The following is a 17,886-nucleotide window of genomic DNA, read 5'->3' as shown; positions in this document are numbered from 1 at the left end:
TGATCTAGTGGATTAGGGATGGGCTACCACTCCAGAGATAAGATCTCTGTTTCCAGCACTGCCACAAACTTACAGTGTAAAATAGTTTGACAAAATTTCTTTAAACTTTCCAGACTCCATCTTCTTGACCTTCAGAGTAACCATGCCAATTTTCAGACCAAACCAATTTTCCAAGCCAAAGATGTAATGGAATTAAAACAGGGCTATATAATGGAAGCTGGTCACAACCCTTATTATGAATACCTGTGGGTTGTGTTTGGGGTTATTTTTCCCTAATTTGACTTTACTTTCAACTTTTAAAAAATTATCATCGGATATTCAGTATGTAGCACAGAAATGTGATTTGCATCTGTTCAAATTGAATTCAGCTCAAGTCAAGTTCCAGTTGACATTAGCATACTGGGAAAAGAAGTCATACCAATTGTAATTGATTTGGCTAGTATCTTTCAAGATTTCTGGTGCTGGTGTTGAAGATTGTTCCCATTCACAAACTAACTTATCTTTCTGTTTGAATCCTGAATGAAGTGATATATCTGTGTTTCCAGTGTGACATTATCGCTATAATAACTGTGACATCACAATGCAAGCCTTATAATGTCTTTGCCGGTAAGGAATGAAGACAGGCTTTCAGCATTCTGCATCGCTGGAGAAGTATGTTTCCCCACCCTCAGAATAGGCTGACAATCTACAAGGGGTGCCAGGAGCAGGAAAGGGCCTGCAGTACTGCATGCAGCAGCAGAAGCAGAAGGAACTCAAGAGGTGAGTGTCCCCCAATTACCACCCCTTAGAGAATAAAACTACCCAAAACACAAAAATAACAAACCAAAACCAAGAGTGAAAGAAGGATTTTTGTTTATTTTATTTTGCCCCATTTTATTTTTAGGCTCTGGCAAAAAATGTGCTTTTGCATCAACGGTGTATTTGGGAAATACAGTAATCAACCCATAAGTTCCTGTTTATAATTCTAAAACAAACAGATTAGCTGTTTGCGTTGAACAGACTGGCAGTTTTATATCAGGATAAGGATTTTGGGGTTGGGGGTGTGGGTATGTGAGACAATCCAAAAGCTTTTTCTGCCAGATTTCATTTTCTGAAATGCAACTTATCCAAGGTTATTTGAGCCCAGCACTTACACTAGACACCCTGTCGCATGGAATTACAAATAATGTGGATCACTTGAGGGATCAAAAGAATGGGAAAGTAATATGTTCTGTGATGGGAGATATTTGTTTGTTTATTACATTGTAATAACTGCAAAATGATTAATAAATACAGGGTTTTTTCCAGCCAAGGTTGGTCCTGATCCTGTAAAACCGTTATTCACACAAATGATCCTTACTGTTCTGAGTAGTACTATTGATTTCAATAGAACTACTTGTGTGAATAATGATAACTTAGGCTCCTCTTTTAGTCTAAATAAGTAATCTCCCATAGAGGAGAATACTAGAATTTTCTCTGTCCTTACAGGACCTGCTAGATGGTGCATTCACAACTCATTTTCAAGTCTTTAAAACTAATCATATTTCACACAGTTGCTACAGTGAGTGCTCATCTCTAGAAATGTGCGTGCTTTGATGCCCCATAGTTACATGAAGTTTCAGAGTGAGCTCTTCAGACATGATCAGCATTGGCTTAACTTTGCTTCCATTGAAGTCAAGAGGCATTTTCAATTTATGTCAGTGAGAGAAGAGTTAGGCAAATGCGGAGCACTCTTGAAAATTTCATCCTAAATTTTTAATCAAACATGTCTAACCATAGCACTCTATAAAAAAAGACAGATAATACTTATGAGACTAAGGCTCTAAAAAAGTTGTAAAAATACACCCTGCTTTTGATTAAACAGACAGACAGCCGTAAGCGACCAAGAATTAATGGTCCTTCTTAGAATGCTGCTGCTGTGTATTTAAATGAGAACTGGTTAGTTTTTTAACAAATGGCTGCCTCTAAATGTATTTATAAATAATCATTCTTTCTACAGCATAATTGTTCTTACTGAAAATCAGAAGCATGGGCTTCTGTATTCCCACTTTGAGAAAAATATGAATGTCTTTCTGCTATTGAAAAAAAAAATTACAGATCATACCTCCTGAGGGGGAGTGAATGGGTTGCCTCCAAATTGTTTTTTGTTTTTTTCTTAGCTTTTTACAAAAGTCTTAAATATACGTAAATATGTAAACACTCTGCACATAATAAGAGTTTGATCCTGGGCCTGTTGGAATTCAATGACAAACTTCCCATTGATTTCAACAGTGCAGGATCGGGGCTGAGCTAGTACAGTACATGGACGCCTAAGTCACTCAGGGGGCCATGGATTCAGTAAAATGAAAGAACAGGTGCCCATTTCAAAACCAGCTGTCAGAGGAGTCCGACTGAGTGCTGAAAACCTTTCTGCACATGTTGGAGTTCTCTTGATGGAGAGGGTATTCAGAACCTGCCAGCAGTCTGACTTTTCCTTTCCGAGAGGTGTACCGTTTGCCAGATGGCAGGCTTTCGTATTTAGTCACATATTGCCTGCAAAGACACAACACTGTTATCTAGTATAGCAAAACTGATATAAAATCTGCACCCATACATGTGAATCTAGGTAGGGGCATACCACATCCATGCCTGATTGATTGGTTTCAAGGGGATTAGTGGTTTGTATATATAATCAGCATACATATCTAATACCATATTTTCAGAGAGATGGGATTCCTGGGAGAGCTTTAGGAAATTCCCATCTATTGGGCCAATCACTGTACACGTTGTCCTTTGGCCAAGAAGCACTGAATGGAAGCCTTTCTCACAGGGACAGAGAATGCTGTCACAGACCATTCTCAATTTTTAGCAGATCTGTAGCAATTCTTAGCGGACCAAGACCAAAAAGCAAACCTAGGCCTCTTACATGGGAATGCAGTGCTACACTTGCCCATTGGAAAACATCTTTTACTTTAGTGTATAGTTATTTTAAATTTCAAGGTGGAAAACTGACCGTAGTCAAAAAAATATTTCCAAACATATTGAAGTACTGTATCTATTACAGAGCATGATAATTGAGCTGAGTACTAAATATTCTGGCTAATTTCACAAGCATCAGGAAGCAGTAAGTCATAAAGGCAACCTTGCAGGCTCAAGTCCTTTACAGCTAAGCACTGCACCGTCACTGGCCTAATGAACAGAGGATAGACATTGCTGGTCGTGCTTCTTTGTTTGATTCTCAGGTTTTTTCACCATCTATAATGATGACATCTTAGGGTAATTTAGTGGGTTATTTCACTTGGTTTTTACTTCTATAAGCTGGGTGGAAAATCTAACAAAAATGAGAAATCAAAGCAAGTGCAGTGGTGGTTGTCAAAGTTCCTACTAAACATTTATCCATATTTCTGGCATGTTGTACATCAGAGATGAATGGCATTAGCAGAGACATCTGTGTGTGAGAGTGATCTTGCACTGCACTTGCTTGTACTACGCTTAAATCTAGTCTCTGTTTTTAATCCCTCATGTTTGTGAACATAGAACACATGGAGGGGAAAAAAGTTTTGGAGTCCCCAAATGGTTAATTGGAAATCTCAGACAGTGTTTTTATTTCTTACCTGAATGGAGATTCAATATTGTCCATCTGCATGCAAACTAAAAATGGATATTCTGAAAACTGCACGGTGGAGATGAAGTTTAGTGTTGCCTCTGTTTCAAAACTGGTTTCCATACCAGCCTTCACAAAGAAGGAATCGACAAAGATGTTACCAGCTACCACCAGGGCTCCCCTAGTAAATTCAGATATTAGAATTTATTATTAAGAGGGCTCAGAAACAAACAGGAGGTTAAACTGCAAACAGTTCTAACACTTGAACAGTATAATACTGACTATTCTCTTAGAGTTTGTTCTCATGTAAGTGTAGCTAGAGAACTTCAGTTGACACCATTGTCATGGGGATTGTGCACGTATGCATGCACACACCCACGCAGAGAGGTGAAAACAGCCATTAATGTTGGGTGAATTATACGCTCTTTGGAACACGCATTCTTTATGACTGGCGCTTGCTGCAAAAGCATGGTGTGTAGGCTGTTGTGATGTCCAGGGTTGATTCCTCAAAGGGCCTCCTTTAGTTATCTACCTGAGGAAAAGAGAGATGTAAAATACTACCCTGTTGATTTGGTAGTATTTTATACTCACTTTGTTCTGGTGCAAATGACCACACCAGGTGTCTCTGGCAAATCAGACCCAAAGTCTTTGCTCACTGGCATTTTTGACAAAGCTGTCCAGGGCTTTAAGAACTTACAAAACATCACTGTCGGGGAGTAAAACTCAGACCTGGTGGAAATGGGACCAGGGGAGATGCACCCACTTACACTAGGAAGTCTCTGTTTCAGGGTTATCTTTGAGAGCGCTGACATCTATTTTGTCATTGCTTTATTGGTCTCCAGTCAAGAACCATACTATATGGATGGATAAGCTTCACTCACTATCTAGGAGAGGGATCCTTGCCATTCAAAGCTGGTAAAATCAGTAAGGTGAGCCTAAATCTATTATTGACAGTCATTATTAATTTCATTAATGTAAAACACACTACCCGAAAGCAAGTTGTGTTTAGATCTTGTTCAATAAATCATAAGTTAACATTAACAACCTTGCCCATTTTCACTCTTCTCTCAAACACCACCCCTTTTGGGCTTCATCATGCTTTTCTCGCACATCCAAAATGCCCATGGAAGTCAACACAACATGAGGGTGCTCAGCATCCTACAGGAAATGCTCGGCACCTTGCATGGGCAGACACCTTTTCTACCCCCTTTGGAGACCAGCATCTCATAATTCCAGTTTCCATTCAGAGGGCTAAAGATGTAATTCTTCCAAGAGAGGCCACATTCTTACTTCTGGTCAAGATTGAGTGAGTCACTTCTGCAGTACTGCTTCAAGCTACAGATCCAGTAATATCAAATCCACTCTCAAGTTCTAAAGAGGCAGCGTAATCTATCAGGTCAGACATGAGTTTGGAAGCAAGGAACTCCTGCATTTTAATCCTTATTCTGACACTGATTTGCTGTATATTGGGTAAATTACTTGATCTCTTTGCCTCTTTCCTTCACTTTAAAGTGATGGTAATTATTTCACAGGTGAGGATTAACTAATTAATTAGGGAGGTAACATTTTCAAAAGTAATTGAGGCACCTAAGGGCCTAACTCCCACTGACTTTCAATGAGGCTTAAGTACCTGTCATTTTTGAAAATGGGACATAGGTTCCTAAATCATGTAGGCGCTTTGGAAAAATTTACCCAGTGTATTTATAGCTCTTTGAAGACCTGGGGTCAAGTTCGGTTCTCAGATCCACTGATACAGTCTCACGGAGACTGGTGGAGCTGTCTCAGTCTAAAAGAGGGCAGAATGTAGCCTTTGAAGCAATAACGTTCATTCAGATTTTCTATAATAGGTTAAAGGTGATTTGTTTTTGTATCTTTTCTTTCACTGGCATTTTCAAACAGACAACATACTTATTGCCACATTATTTTCCCCCTGAAATGCGAATCTAATTTTAAAAGGCGTTTAATATAACTGTCCCTTAATTTTAAAGAAAATGCAAGGTTGCTTCTGTTTTGAAAGCCTCAAAATAGACCAGCTCATTTTACATTTTTCGTATTTCAGAGTATAAGGTTACAGCGTGCACTTTAAGTATCTCACCGGTTCTTAACACTGGTTTTGGATTCTCTGTACCAAAGACTGAACTCCATTCCACCTGAAATGTCAATGGCCAGACCACCCTGGAACTCTGCACTGGCCTTCAGCCCAGACTGTAACTGAATGACCTGAAAGCATAAAAAAGCAGAGATCACACTCCATTTTGCTAAATGCAGATCAAAACGGTGTTCATTTTCTTTTTTCTTTGAGGACTGTTCAAGTGGGGAGGAAGCACATGGAGCTCCCCTCTATCCTCTTCCATCCTTGTGGATGGGGATGGACAGAACTTCACTGCAGAGCATATCCTCTGTTCTTGCCCAGCACCTTTATGAAAAGGAGATAAGACTGGGACCCCAAGTGTGTCCTTCCTCCCACTCCACCCACGATACAGCATTACTGGTCAGGTGCAGAACAGGGAGCATCCTGCCCCCTTCTTGCAAAGTGTGACAGAGCTACCACACAGGCCTGCACTTCCCAGGAAAACCACAGAGGAATGCATCTGATGAAGTGAGCTGTAGCTCACGAAAGCTCATGCTCAAATAAATTGGTTAGTCTCTAAGGTGCCACAAGTCCTCCTTTTCTTCTTACTCTTAGTTTGTCTTGGATGAGCCTGCCAGTTGGGAGCACCCAGTGCAGAATCTTGCCCCATAATGGCAATAAAATACCCACTGTTGCCCAGCAGGACCATCGAGAATGATACAGAACTATAGTGGAGGGATTTGATCTGAAGAATCAGGCGGCTACCACAAATACAAATCAAAATGCCTTTGATATTTTGCTGTCAATGCACTTTTTGCCAGCATTGGGCATACTTATGGCTGCTTGAAACCTTTACAGCTGGACTGGAAATGCATTGCCTGGAGTCAGTTTCGGAAGTGATAATCGCTCAGCCTCACAGAAGCTTGTTACGTTTGAATTTTGAGAGTCAGCCAAGTTTTTAAAGTTCACACCACTGGGTAATCTGATTTGCCTTATATAACTGCCCCACTCACCTGAAAACTAGACAGTCTAATTCATTTTTTTAAAAGTACATTTCAGTTTGAAAAAGGGTGATTTAGGCCATAACACCCCCCACTTCCACTCCCAACTTTGCAGTGTCAGTGGCTGGCACTAATCAGTAAATCAAACTTATTGCTGAGGTCCATGGAACACCATCGTGGAGAGAGAGGCACAGCTTAGTGTACTGAGCACAGACCAGGGAGACAGGAACCCCCACGTCTAATCCTGGCTCTGACACTGACTCCCTCTATGGCCTTGGTCAAGTCCCTTAGGGCCTGATCCTGAGCCCACCGAAGTCAATAAAAAGACTCTAATTGACTTCAGTGGGCTTTGGATAAGGTTTTTAATCTCTCTCTTCTCAGTTCACCTTCTGTACAGTTAAGATGCAGATTAGAGCTGTGCAGAGGATAATTACATTTCATGAAGGATTTTTAAATTTGGCTTCATTTTGAATTGGAATGAAACAAAACTTTCAAAATTCTCCAATAAGGTAAATTTGGGCAATCAAAATGTTTTGTTTTGTTTTATACTTTGTTAAAAAAAAACATTAAAATATTTCACAAAAAAAACAACCCCAAAAGGTTTATTCTGAAAAATGTCAAAATGGGACATTTTGATATTGTCAAATATTTTTGTTTTCACCAAAACAAAATGTGGGTGAAATCAACAGGGATTTTGCAAAGCATTCTGATTTTGAGGGACCTGCATTTTCCAGCAAAAAATGGTTTTGTTGGTCTTCTGAGCTCTAAAAATGATGAGTTTCTACCTGATGTAGAATTAGTGAATTAAAGCAGCACTCTGAGCCTCACTTGGGAGAAGATAGTGATTGCCCAGTACATTTTTAATTTTTAAAAATGGCCCCCGGAGCACCTCTCTCCGGCTATTGATGTCTGACAGGCAGCCTAGGCCTCCCTTGTGGCAGCAGCAGGCGGCAGCCAGGTGTCTGAGGGTACGTCTGCACTGCAATAACTCACCTGTGGCTGGCCCACATCAGCTGGCTCGGGCTGTGGAGTTATAAAATTGCAGCCCAAATGCCTACACTGCAATTTTATAGCCCCACAGCCCAAGCCCCATGAGCTGTAATCAGCTAACACGGGCTAACCGCGGGTGTTTTATTGCAGTGTAGACATACTCAGAAGCCACTGGGTTGGGTATAAAGACCGTAGCCTCCTCCATTCCTTCTGGGGCTTGAAGAAGCAGGATCAAGCTACACCCTCCTCCAAAAACACCAGCACTAATGGTGGGGGCAGGAGCCTATGTTCCCTTTGCATCTGAAGGAAATAGCAAGTGTGGGGCATGGGCAGATGGGCACTCTGCCTGGAGGAACAGTCACAGGAGAAATGAGAATGGGAGCAGCCCCTTTCAATACAATGGGAGCTGGCTTCCCATTCCCCTCCATTCAGGCAGAGGGCCTGTCTCCCCTCACTGTTGAGGGAAGAGGGGCCTGTGGCTGGCCAGCCCATCTTTCACCCCTGTTGTCCTAGTGAGATGAATTCCCTCACACTGAGCAGGGCTAGTGGTGTGTGTGTGAGCGGCTGGCCAGTGGAGGATGTACACACAAGCTGGTGTCTATTCTTAGTGAAATCTGCTGCTCTCTTTCTCTGTTTCCCCTGTGCCCAGGGCTCTTTGGGATGGGGATACTTGTCCTCCCCCATCCCCACCGGGGTCCCTCCCTCTGCCAGTATCTCTGCTCCTATATTGTTCCCTGTATTACTGCAGCATGCAGGAGTGTTTGATGCTTCTAGCCCCCTTGCATTCCTAGGCTGGACAAAGGGATCTCTCTATGTCCTTCCCTTGCTAGCTGCTCAGCAGCCCTGCTGTCTCCTGCGGAACAAGCTTGTAGGTTCCCTCCCCAACTCAATCAGCAGGGGCTGGTGCTTAAAGAGGTTGATTGGGGGGAGGGTCTTAAAACCTTCCCCTCACAGTGTATGGAGGCTGGAGAAATGTGGTGACTGTATCTGGTTACTTCACCTTTTAAGGTCTGAATCATTCTGTGGAGCAGAGTTCAATCGGCTTGTCACTTGGCAGTCAGTTGCAACTGGAGTGGGCTGGAGATTTAACCTAAGAATGCAGTGGGCTTGGATGTAGCTTATAAACAAGGATGCCCCTCACTAGCCTGATCACATGTTGTTGTCCTGTTTTCTTGTTATCTAGTTAAAGTCATTGTGTGAAATCCTGGCTCCCCTGAAACGAAAGGGAATTTTGCCATTGATTTTAATGGTCCCAGATTTCACCCATGGTAGCTAACTAAAAATGCCTGGCTTATTTGGATCCATGCCTCTCTTTTAAAAATTAGAACCAGACTGGACTATAACTGAATGTATGTGAGGGTGTAATAGCATGCATTCTGAAAGTCATTTGTGCACAAACAGGGCAGCAGATTTTTTGAGATGCATGTCAAATTGCACTTAAGTATTTGAATGAGGAATCAATTTGCAAAGGCTGAATTATTAAATTTAACAGTTACTGCGGATGTGATTATTTAGGACGTCAGAGGCTGCAATAGTTAAGTTAAATTTGCCATTAAAACTCAAAGAATATATCATGAACACCCGTGTCTCTTTGTTTAATGTTTTTATGAGACTTGAAGACAAAGTTGACCTGATCATCCATTACTTACTCTGAATTCTATCCTCAGCTAAACATGTGCAAATCCCATTAAAGTCAAGGGAGTTGGCCTTTTAGAGGCGCTCCTTTCCTTTGCCTTTCTATTTAAAGCTTAACAGCGTCCTTTGTAACAGAAGACATGATATGAAAAACTGGGATCAATGTCTTGGTACTGATTCAAAATGCTGAAGTAGACCACATTTCAACAAAGACCCACTACGTACTATACTCCTGCAATGGAACGCAAACGGCAGGGCTGAAAAAGGCACTTATTTGGGGGGGGGGGTCTGGTTTTCAAATGGCTGCTTTGACCTCATAAAATATTCAGTTTCTCTGCTCTTCTGGCAGGTGCGATACCGAGAAAATATTGTTCCTACACCCAGGAGCGTTAATGCAGGTGTCTTTGGGGGCTCAAAAATAATTCCATGAGAGGTGTTTCTTTTATGAAGGGGACTATAATTTGCCACCCTGTCACTCTTAACCTTTGAACCAAGTTGGGAAAGGTGGTAATAGATGCATAGTGCACCCTGAGGATATTTGTTTGTGGATTTTTGGAATATCCTCTCTCACAAAAACACCGCATCATGGGTAATGGGCAGGAGCAGGAGTTTAAAGGGACATCATCAACTTAGAATTCACATCTGTCTGAGAACGCTGTTGACTATAGTAATGACTACTACAGCTGAAAGGAGCTAATGAAAGAAAACTATTTTTCCAGGTATTTTTATGTTGTATATTTGACAACACTTTGTGTGTAGTCAATTTCACTTTTCACCTGTTTAGTCAGTTAGCAGTGGAGCAATTACGACCTGAAGTGATCCATATAAAGATGAACAAAAGAGAAGAAAAACCTTTATAACAGTTCTGAAGGACTTTAAAAAAAACAACAGAATATACTGTTTCAAGAGTCCCTGTAAAATAGAATATTCTGAAATTAGTTTTCAAAAGTTTAATTGGCCAGTTTTAAATTCCTCCTTTCAGCTTTCAAGTCATCTTCCTATAAATAGGATAGCAACTGTGCTATCTACATCCTTTACTGTTACACATTTGTTCCCTGTCTGTGCTGAAACAATATTGCCCCAAGCCATGACTCACTGTGGATGGGGCTAGCAGGTAACTGACCACTGGGCACTGTAGAGAAGGATGAACAATGTTATAAACTCTTTTATAAAGCCATACTGTTGGTCAGGATGGTTTTATAAACTCTTTTATAAAGCCATACAGTTGTGTGCCACTCTCCAGGCTGGCCCAGGAAACAGAGTTAGTGCCCTGGAAGCAAAAACCATGGGTAAGAAGCTACGTGAATCGTGGCTATTGGTGCAATGGCATCAGCACAAGTGCAGGGAGTGACTCTTTTCCTCTCTCAGATCTAGATTCTTAAATGCCAGTCTTACCATTCAATTAAGGCTCCATCTACACTTCTGTTTACATTGTTTCCTGATAGAGTTCTAGTTCTAAGCACAGTTCAAAGGCACTTCAGGTGAAGATGTTTATAACGCAGTATAGTGGGCCTATATGGAAGTGGCAAACCAATGTGAAGGCTGTTTCTAATCTTAAACATGATTGTTAAAACTAGTCTCAGTCACTTGCTGGAGGATCCTCTGCTCCTTGAAGTCTTTAAACCACGATCTGAGGACTTCAATAGCTCAGACATAGGTGAGAGGTTTATCGCAGGAGTGGGTGGATGAGAGTCTGTGGCCTGCGTTGTGCAGGAGGTCGGACTAGATGATCATAATGGTCCCTTCTGACCTAAATATCTATGAATCTATGAGAAAAAAAAAAGTTTAGCCTGAAGCTTTTTTTTTTTTTTTTGGTGAACAGTGTTGTAAACCAGTTGAGGACCCTGTGTGGATGGAGCTTAAAAGGATCCGGTGATTTCCTGGCTAGGAAGGATCAATTGAGGTATCTGCTACCTGGAACCTAGCTTGCTTGAGCAGCAACTGTGCGGTCAGTGACACAAAAGAGAAAGCAGAGAGTGATCCCATCTGCTCACTGTGCTGTTACAGAGCTTCCATTGCCAAGGCTTCCTGAATTTCAGTGACTGACCTCAAATGATATGCCCTGCTGTTGTGAGGGATGGCATGCAGCTCCAACACTGGCTTGCCCTGCACTCTTACTAGGTTGTCTGAAGTTAAGGAGCCTGGAATCCACTGGCTGGCAGAGTTCTCAGGGTGCCTAGCCAAGTGATTCTGCCAGAATATTTAGGGAGCTTTGTGCATGCACGGCAGTTGGAAAGATTTAGTTCTGGAAACACGGCCCTTATGTGATCTGAGCTTGAGAACATAAAGGTCTGATCATGTTTCCCACCTGCCAGGTTTGTAAAATAAGTCACTGACACGCTGTCTGTTAGTTGGACCTCTGGCATATAATCTTGTTAGAACCCAACCCGTTTTCTCAGTGAACTTTAGTTCACAGTTTGTGCACTGGGTGTGAAACTCTTAGCTGACAGAACCATTTAAAAGTGGCTGTGCTTGATTTCAAATGCAAATGCCAATCCTCTGCTGCAGAAGACTTGGTGCTCAGGATCATATCTGGTTGGTATTGCTGATCATTTCTGGTTGGTATTGTGTTAGTCTGTATTCGCAAAAAGAAAAGGAGTACTAGTGGCACCTTAGAAACTAACCAATTTATTTGAGCATAAGCTTTCATGAGCTACAGCATGCATCGGATGAAGTGAGCTGTAGCTCACGAAAGCTTATGCTCAAATAAATTGGTTAGTCTCTAAGGTGCCACTAGTACTCCTTTTCTTTTTAAGGGTACAGTGTTAGTCAGACTGTCTTTGAACAGTTTGGCATTCTCCTCCACCAAAAAGTAGGGGAGATAAATGAGATTCTATGAAGTGAGAAGTTCCACGGCTGGAGCTTCTCTGAACTTTTGCACTAGGAGCTGTTTGCACTATGCTTGCCCAGTAATCCAATACAGTACTGCTTTGGGATAAAACTGGAGCCTACAGTTCTTCTATAGGTTGAGTTCTACCATTAGATTTACCAGTTCCACATATCTGTATTTAAGCAGAACAGAAAAAACAGTACACATGCTGCCTCTTCGCTCTAGGTTAAGTGCTACTCAGGTGCATGGTTGTTCCATATCTGAAGCTAGGTTTAGTGCATATGGTGTTGGTTAAAGATGCAAAGATTATCTGCAGTGCTGTCGTCGGCACAGAATAATAGCTTCAACTTTAAATCCCTGTTTTCAGATGGTTATAATGTCCGAACCCTTCACCTTTGGTGATTTCCACCTGAAGAGGAATTGTTTGGGAAAGTTTGACCACATATAACTCAGTGGCTTGGCGATACAAGGACAGTGAAAAACACTCACCCCATCACACGCAAAGAAAAAACCTTGTAACTTTTTTTTTTAGCATCGCTGGTGCCAATTTGGTTGAGGGAAGAATGGTTACTGAGAAGAGCCTTTTTGACTTCCGATGACAGACCATTTTGATGTCACTGACTTATGAGCCTTTGAAAATTGCACTCTGTGCATTCACAGTAAATTCTGAACAATGCTAGCACTAAGCTTGTAAAGTGAGCCGTTAAGGAAGATCACATGGTGCATGCAAGCCTGGGTAACTTAGCTGAGCATTTGACAAGATGAACAAGATGGGTCTCAGATCACTGGATAACTTCTGAGCTATAAAAACAGATGGCTGTTGGTGAGCCCTCCACTTTAATAGGAACTGTACATTACAAAATAACTGGTTAGAGAGTATATGTTGGGAAGCTGCAGGGTTTTTCTGCAGGGAACTGGTTTGTTTTTTATAGTAGTAAAGTGGTTTTTTAGAGTGATATGTATTTGCAGCCTTTATCTTAACTCTTTTTCTTCTATCCAGGCTGATTTCCTGTCTTCTGATTTCATGCACTATATAATTTCCCTTTGGATTGAAAAGTAAGCAGTCTTATAGACTCTTCAGTATCAAATAAGTGGAGCAAACAGTCAGATTAATTTAATGTGTCTGGAGGAGCGTGTGGGTGTGTGTCCACCTGAGAGACAAAAAAGGTTTAGAATGAGATATTAGTACCTGTGAGTAATCTGTCAGAAGGATAAGTCCTTTCACCACATTCATAGGATCTCCAGTTGCCGAGATCATTTTAGACATTAAATCTCCATACCCCTGGAAAAAGGTAACGGGCCTGAGTTGAACATCAAACAAGATTGCTGACATGCCAGCAAAGGACTCCAGGTTTTCCTCGCCTTCATCAGCAGATGCAGCTATTATGGCTTCTAGGCCTTGAGCTTCAATCACAACCTAAAAGGCAAAAGTGAGACACTATCCATGACAAAGTGCCCGATCTGGAATTTTAAACAACTACAAGGATTTCTACTACAGAAGAGTTGAAATTTAAAGTTAACTTAATTTTTTTTAAATTTTACTTTCAGTGAAAAAAGCATCTGATCATAATATAACAGTGTTTCAAAGCAGTAGGAGAAACAGACAGTAAAGTAGTCTCATAGCAACTATTGCCATTAATTAGATGTGGATGGAATTTGCGCCTAGCAGGTAGACTATATAGTCTTTCCCTAGAAGTAAAACTTTGGATCTGTTCTATAAGGAACTGCCTTTCTTTTGTATAATACATTTGCCTCATTGTCAGCAGTTTTTTCTGTTATTGGCATATTCTCTGCCTGACGCAATAGTCCTTAAATGCACAAACCCCCATGGTTTTCAATGGGAGATACATTAGTTTAAAGGCTGCAGGAACAGGCCATATGCTAGATCAGTGTTTACATAGTGCATGGCAGTTACCTGGCTGGCATGAAGGTGAGCATTTTTATTGAAAAGAAAGATGTTCATGTTACTACTTCTTAAAATCCCAGAGCCTGAGTAGAGGATGTCAAGGCTGTATGTGGATGATGCATCAGGACCACCTTAATCGACAAAGACACCAAATATTAATAATGCCTGCCACTAAGTCAAGTGACCAGCAATATAAACAGGCTTAAAAAGCTATTTTTCTGGTTACATACGTGTCACGTAGCCAGAATAGGCAGAAGAAGACCCAGTCTTGGAGAAGCGATCATAGTTATGAACAACCATGTCCTTCAGAACTTTACGAATCATTTTGCTGCATTATTTAAAAAACAAAACAAAACTAATTTGCTACTGCACTGTCTTCCATGAGAACATTAAGACTGTCAGCCTATTGGGAAAGAGAAGATTTAGCTTTGCACAAACTACTCTATACCTGACTCAAAGCCTACTGAAGTCAATGGGAATCTTTTAATTGACTTCACAGGGCTTTGGATCATCAGTTCCTAAAACCTGAAGATAAATAGATAAGGGATAATAGATGGTATTTCAGAAACTGCCTAAGAAATTTAGGAGCACAAGTCCCATTGAATCATTTAGGCACTTTTGAAAATTCCACCCAGTGTTGATTATTTCCTTTCTTTCTTGAAAGAATTTTAAGGTCCTAGATGGACAAACCCCTGGGGAGTGAAGTTCCTATGCACAGAACAGGTGGTATCTGACTTTTTGGTGCTTCACTTTGCACCTTTAATGTTCTTTTGAATGTAAGATTCTTAATCTGTCTATATAAATTGATATTTCAATAACAGAAATGTAAAAGATTACGACCGGAAGATTTTTTGTTAAATACCTGGCTTAATTGTTGAGATACTTTTATAAGGTCTTGGCCACAGATCTGGGTTTGGTTGCAGGAAGGTTATCAGTTAAAATGGTTTTATTTGAAAACTAACAGTCTAGAATGAAAGATATTTCAATGATTTTCTTTTAATGCTGCAACTTTTCAAAGAGCTTCACTTTCCGGAAACACAAAACATAAGCTCCATCGAACATCAAGAATGAAGACCAGGTGGAAGATTTTCAAAGGCACAACTGGCAGGAAAGCACCTAACTAATTGAAAATCAGCAGGGAGCTAGGCGCCATTTGTGCCTTTGAAAATCTCCTGTCAGGCGTTCAGTGTCTGCCCCTGGAATATATGGATTTATTTTAAAATGTCAGTAGCCAAAAATAGAAAGATGAGCATGTGCCCACTTATGATCTCTTAAAAACTACACATTATTTAGCTATTAACTGAATACCCTTTGTTTTTATCCCGTCACATTAGTACGGAGAGCAATAAGTAAAAAACTGTTTGTTTATATCTGTGTATGCCTGTACATTTGTGTGTGTGTGTGTGTATATATATATATATACACACATATATTAAACATAATGTACCTTGCAGGCATTTCAAAATGAAGTATATCTTGGACTAATGAGAGCATGTACTTGTTCATTTCCAATGGTAGTTCTCCAATAGAAAGCAAGAGGTTTTTCACTTCCATGTAGGATGGGTTACTGCTGAAGATGATGGCAGCTGCCGTGGTTCTGAGGGTCTTTTCATAAATTTTATAATTCTGGTGATAAATCCTGTTCATGGTTTCCTTCACCTAATCAGAAAACAGAATATTCACCTAATAAATCACAGGTATCCATAGAAAATGTACAGCTTGGAATCATACTAATTTATGAAGTCAGAGATGCAAACACATAGCCTGAATGCTGTCAAGTCTAGGTCCATAGCTAATACATTCAAGTATGTTTTAATATAGTGCTTTTTATGCTCCCTGTGTCACTTTACACATTAAACACTAGTAGTACAGTGATTGTGCAAGGAAATGGCTCAGCCATTATGTTCTCAACAATAGCTCATACGCACAATAGCTCATACTTACACATTAGCACTGTCAGGAAGATTGTTGGCCAGAACATAGTGGAGGAGAACTAATACAATGCTGACAATGGCTAAGGAGATTTCTATAAATGGTTAAGAGAAGAGGTTTCTTAAAAGTAATCATACATTTCCCACAAGCTAAGGATTGTCTGCTATTGAGGTATCTTACCATGAAGGGCTGCAGAGCTACTTCCTAACTAATGGAGTGACAGAGAGCGAAGCAGTCATGGCCTGCTGATGGACTGAGATGGTTGCATTGTGAAATTGCATCATGGCAACGCAAGGTCAGCAATGGTTGGTGCAGAACAGCAACAGAAGTACACAGTGCAATGCAGTGATGTCTGGATCTCGCTCTGGGGTAATCTTCTGTAGTTCCATTTGCCATCATCTCTCAGTATTCCTCTTAACCTATCCCTTTCCTGGCTGCTGGGAAGGAAGACAGAAGTACCTCTCTCTCCTCCTTGCCACCCATTTTCCTTAGCTACTTGGGGGGCAAGGAAGGATCCTGTTTACTCTGATTCACATGTTCAGTATTCCCTCTAATGTCTCTTGTGTGCTACACAGCAAAGTGAGCATATCTGTGAATGGAGTTCAGATCAGAGCCGGGATCTCCACATGCTGTACCATAATTGTTGCATGTGACTCTAGAGCCGATTAATTCTAGATACTGCTCAATGGGAAGAGAGAGAGGTATAGAGATCAAAACTGCCATGAACAGTTTTCTGGCTACACCATGAGAGGGTATAAAAGACCATTTATTGAAAAAAAAAATATCTAGTGTAAATTGAAATGGGGTGAGACATGAAGAATGGGCTCCACTTAATTTACATTTGATTTTAAATGTCCTCTCTTGTATTTTTTTCCTTGCAGTAAATCTTCTCACCTCACTGGTGATGAAAGAGATGCCATATCTCTGCAGAGCAGTGACAGCAATGTTACTGATGGGCCCTTCTCCTGACTCAGCATATTTTAGCAGCAGTGGAATTCCTTCAGGCAGAAGGGCGTTCTTCATTGCCAGCAGGTACATCTTCACATCATCCTCTTTCTTTGCCCTGTCTAATCCTCCTAGGATCAGCTTCTTAGCTCGCACAACAGCCTGAAAAGAAAATAGATGCCACATTTAAGACTTGATCCTCCGAGCTGCTAAGCGCTTCCTGCAAGGTGCTAAGCGTGGTCAATGCCCATGTGAGTTGGAGCTGCAGGACTGGGTCCTGATACTTTTGGCTGGTTGAAAACATAGTTGGTCACGTTTAGCAAAGTTACGACTTTTCAGCTGCATACTGAAAACTTCCTTGAATCGACAGGCATGCCCCGATGCATGAGCCCTAAACATGCCACTCACTTAGCATGCACGTGTTGGTTCAAGGAACTTACAGACTCTACTGTTGAGGCCAACAGACACAATTTAAATAATTGTGACAGAAAAAAATGACACGGGAAATGTTCCTTCTTGCCTATTCACACAGTGGTATAGGAATGCATGGCACTTAACAGAAAAATAAAAGGTGTAAATCCTTGGGTGCTGGCTGGATGCTCTTCAGCGGTGCAAAGGAGTCATACATCCAGCAGATCTGGCCAGCTGAGGACTCCTTGTCCCTCAGGTTGCTATACTTCTTGTCACAACCCATAGAATGGCATAGAATCAATCCTTGGAGCTCCCTGCACTGAGCACAGATTAGATACAGTCCAGCACTGGACCAATATTCCTGGTCCAGTGAATTTGCTGTTTCTATGTTTTAGGTAGACCCTGACTGCACAAAGTTTTCAGGGGATACCAAAAACTTCTGCAAAACCAGACAAAAGCACCATGTCTACCGCCAGACTCGGAACATACAGGCATTTGGGATTAGAGAGAGGTCTGATGTTAGTTACCCTAGTGTAAATCAGGAGTTGTTAGAGTTATCTGCATTCCCAAAAGACGTAACGGAGATCAGAATCTGACCCCCAG

The 17,886-nt window shown here is 41.1% G+C and overlaps 1 protein-coding gene across 1 annotated transcript in view; it reads right to left on the bottom strand.

The window, feature by feature from the left end:
• Positions 1 to 845: 845 nt before the first annotated feature.
• The window catches only part of MTTP (microsomal triglyceride transfer protein), a 44,860-nt gene continuing 27,819 nt past the window's right edge, over positions 846 to 17,886 (bottom strand). Inside the window, exons 11-18 of the mRNA XM_077814762.1 lie at positions 16,822 to 17,034; positions 15,443 to 15,654; positions 14,226 to 14,323; positions 14,005 to 14,126; positions 13,279 to 13,506; positions 5,658 to 5,782; positions 3,573 to 3,743; positions 846 to 2,511 (exon numbers count right to left, since the gene is read on the bottom strand). Of these exons, the coding sequence (XP_077670888.1) occupies positions 2,343 to 2,511; positions 3,573 to 3,743; positions 5,658 to 5,782; positions 13,279 to 13,506; positions 14,005 to 14,126; positions 14,226 to 14,323; positions 15,443 to 15,654; positions 16,822 to 17,034 (1,338 nt within the window). The 3' untranslated portion in view covers positions 846 to 2,342. The remainder of the gene's footprint in view (positions 2,512 to 3,572; positions 3,744 to 5,657; positions 5,783 to 13,278; positions 13,507 to 14,004; positions 14,127 to 14,225; positions 14,324 to 15,442; positions 15,655 to 16,821; positions 17,035 to 17,886) is intronic.

Source organism: Eretmochelys imbricata, chromosome 4 (genome assembly GCF_965152235.1).
Source record: "Eretmochelys imbricata isolate rEreImb1 chromosome 4, rEreImb1.hap1, whole genome shotgun sequence".
NCBI lineage: Eukaryota > Metazoa > Chordata > Testudines > Cheloniidae > Eretmochelys > Eretmochelys imbricata.
Note: the sequence above shows the minus strand (reverse complement) of the source record. Positions and strands in the feature narration are given on the sequence as shown.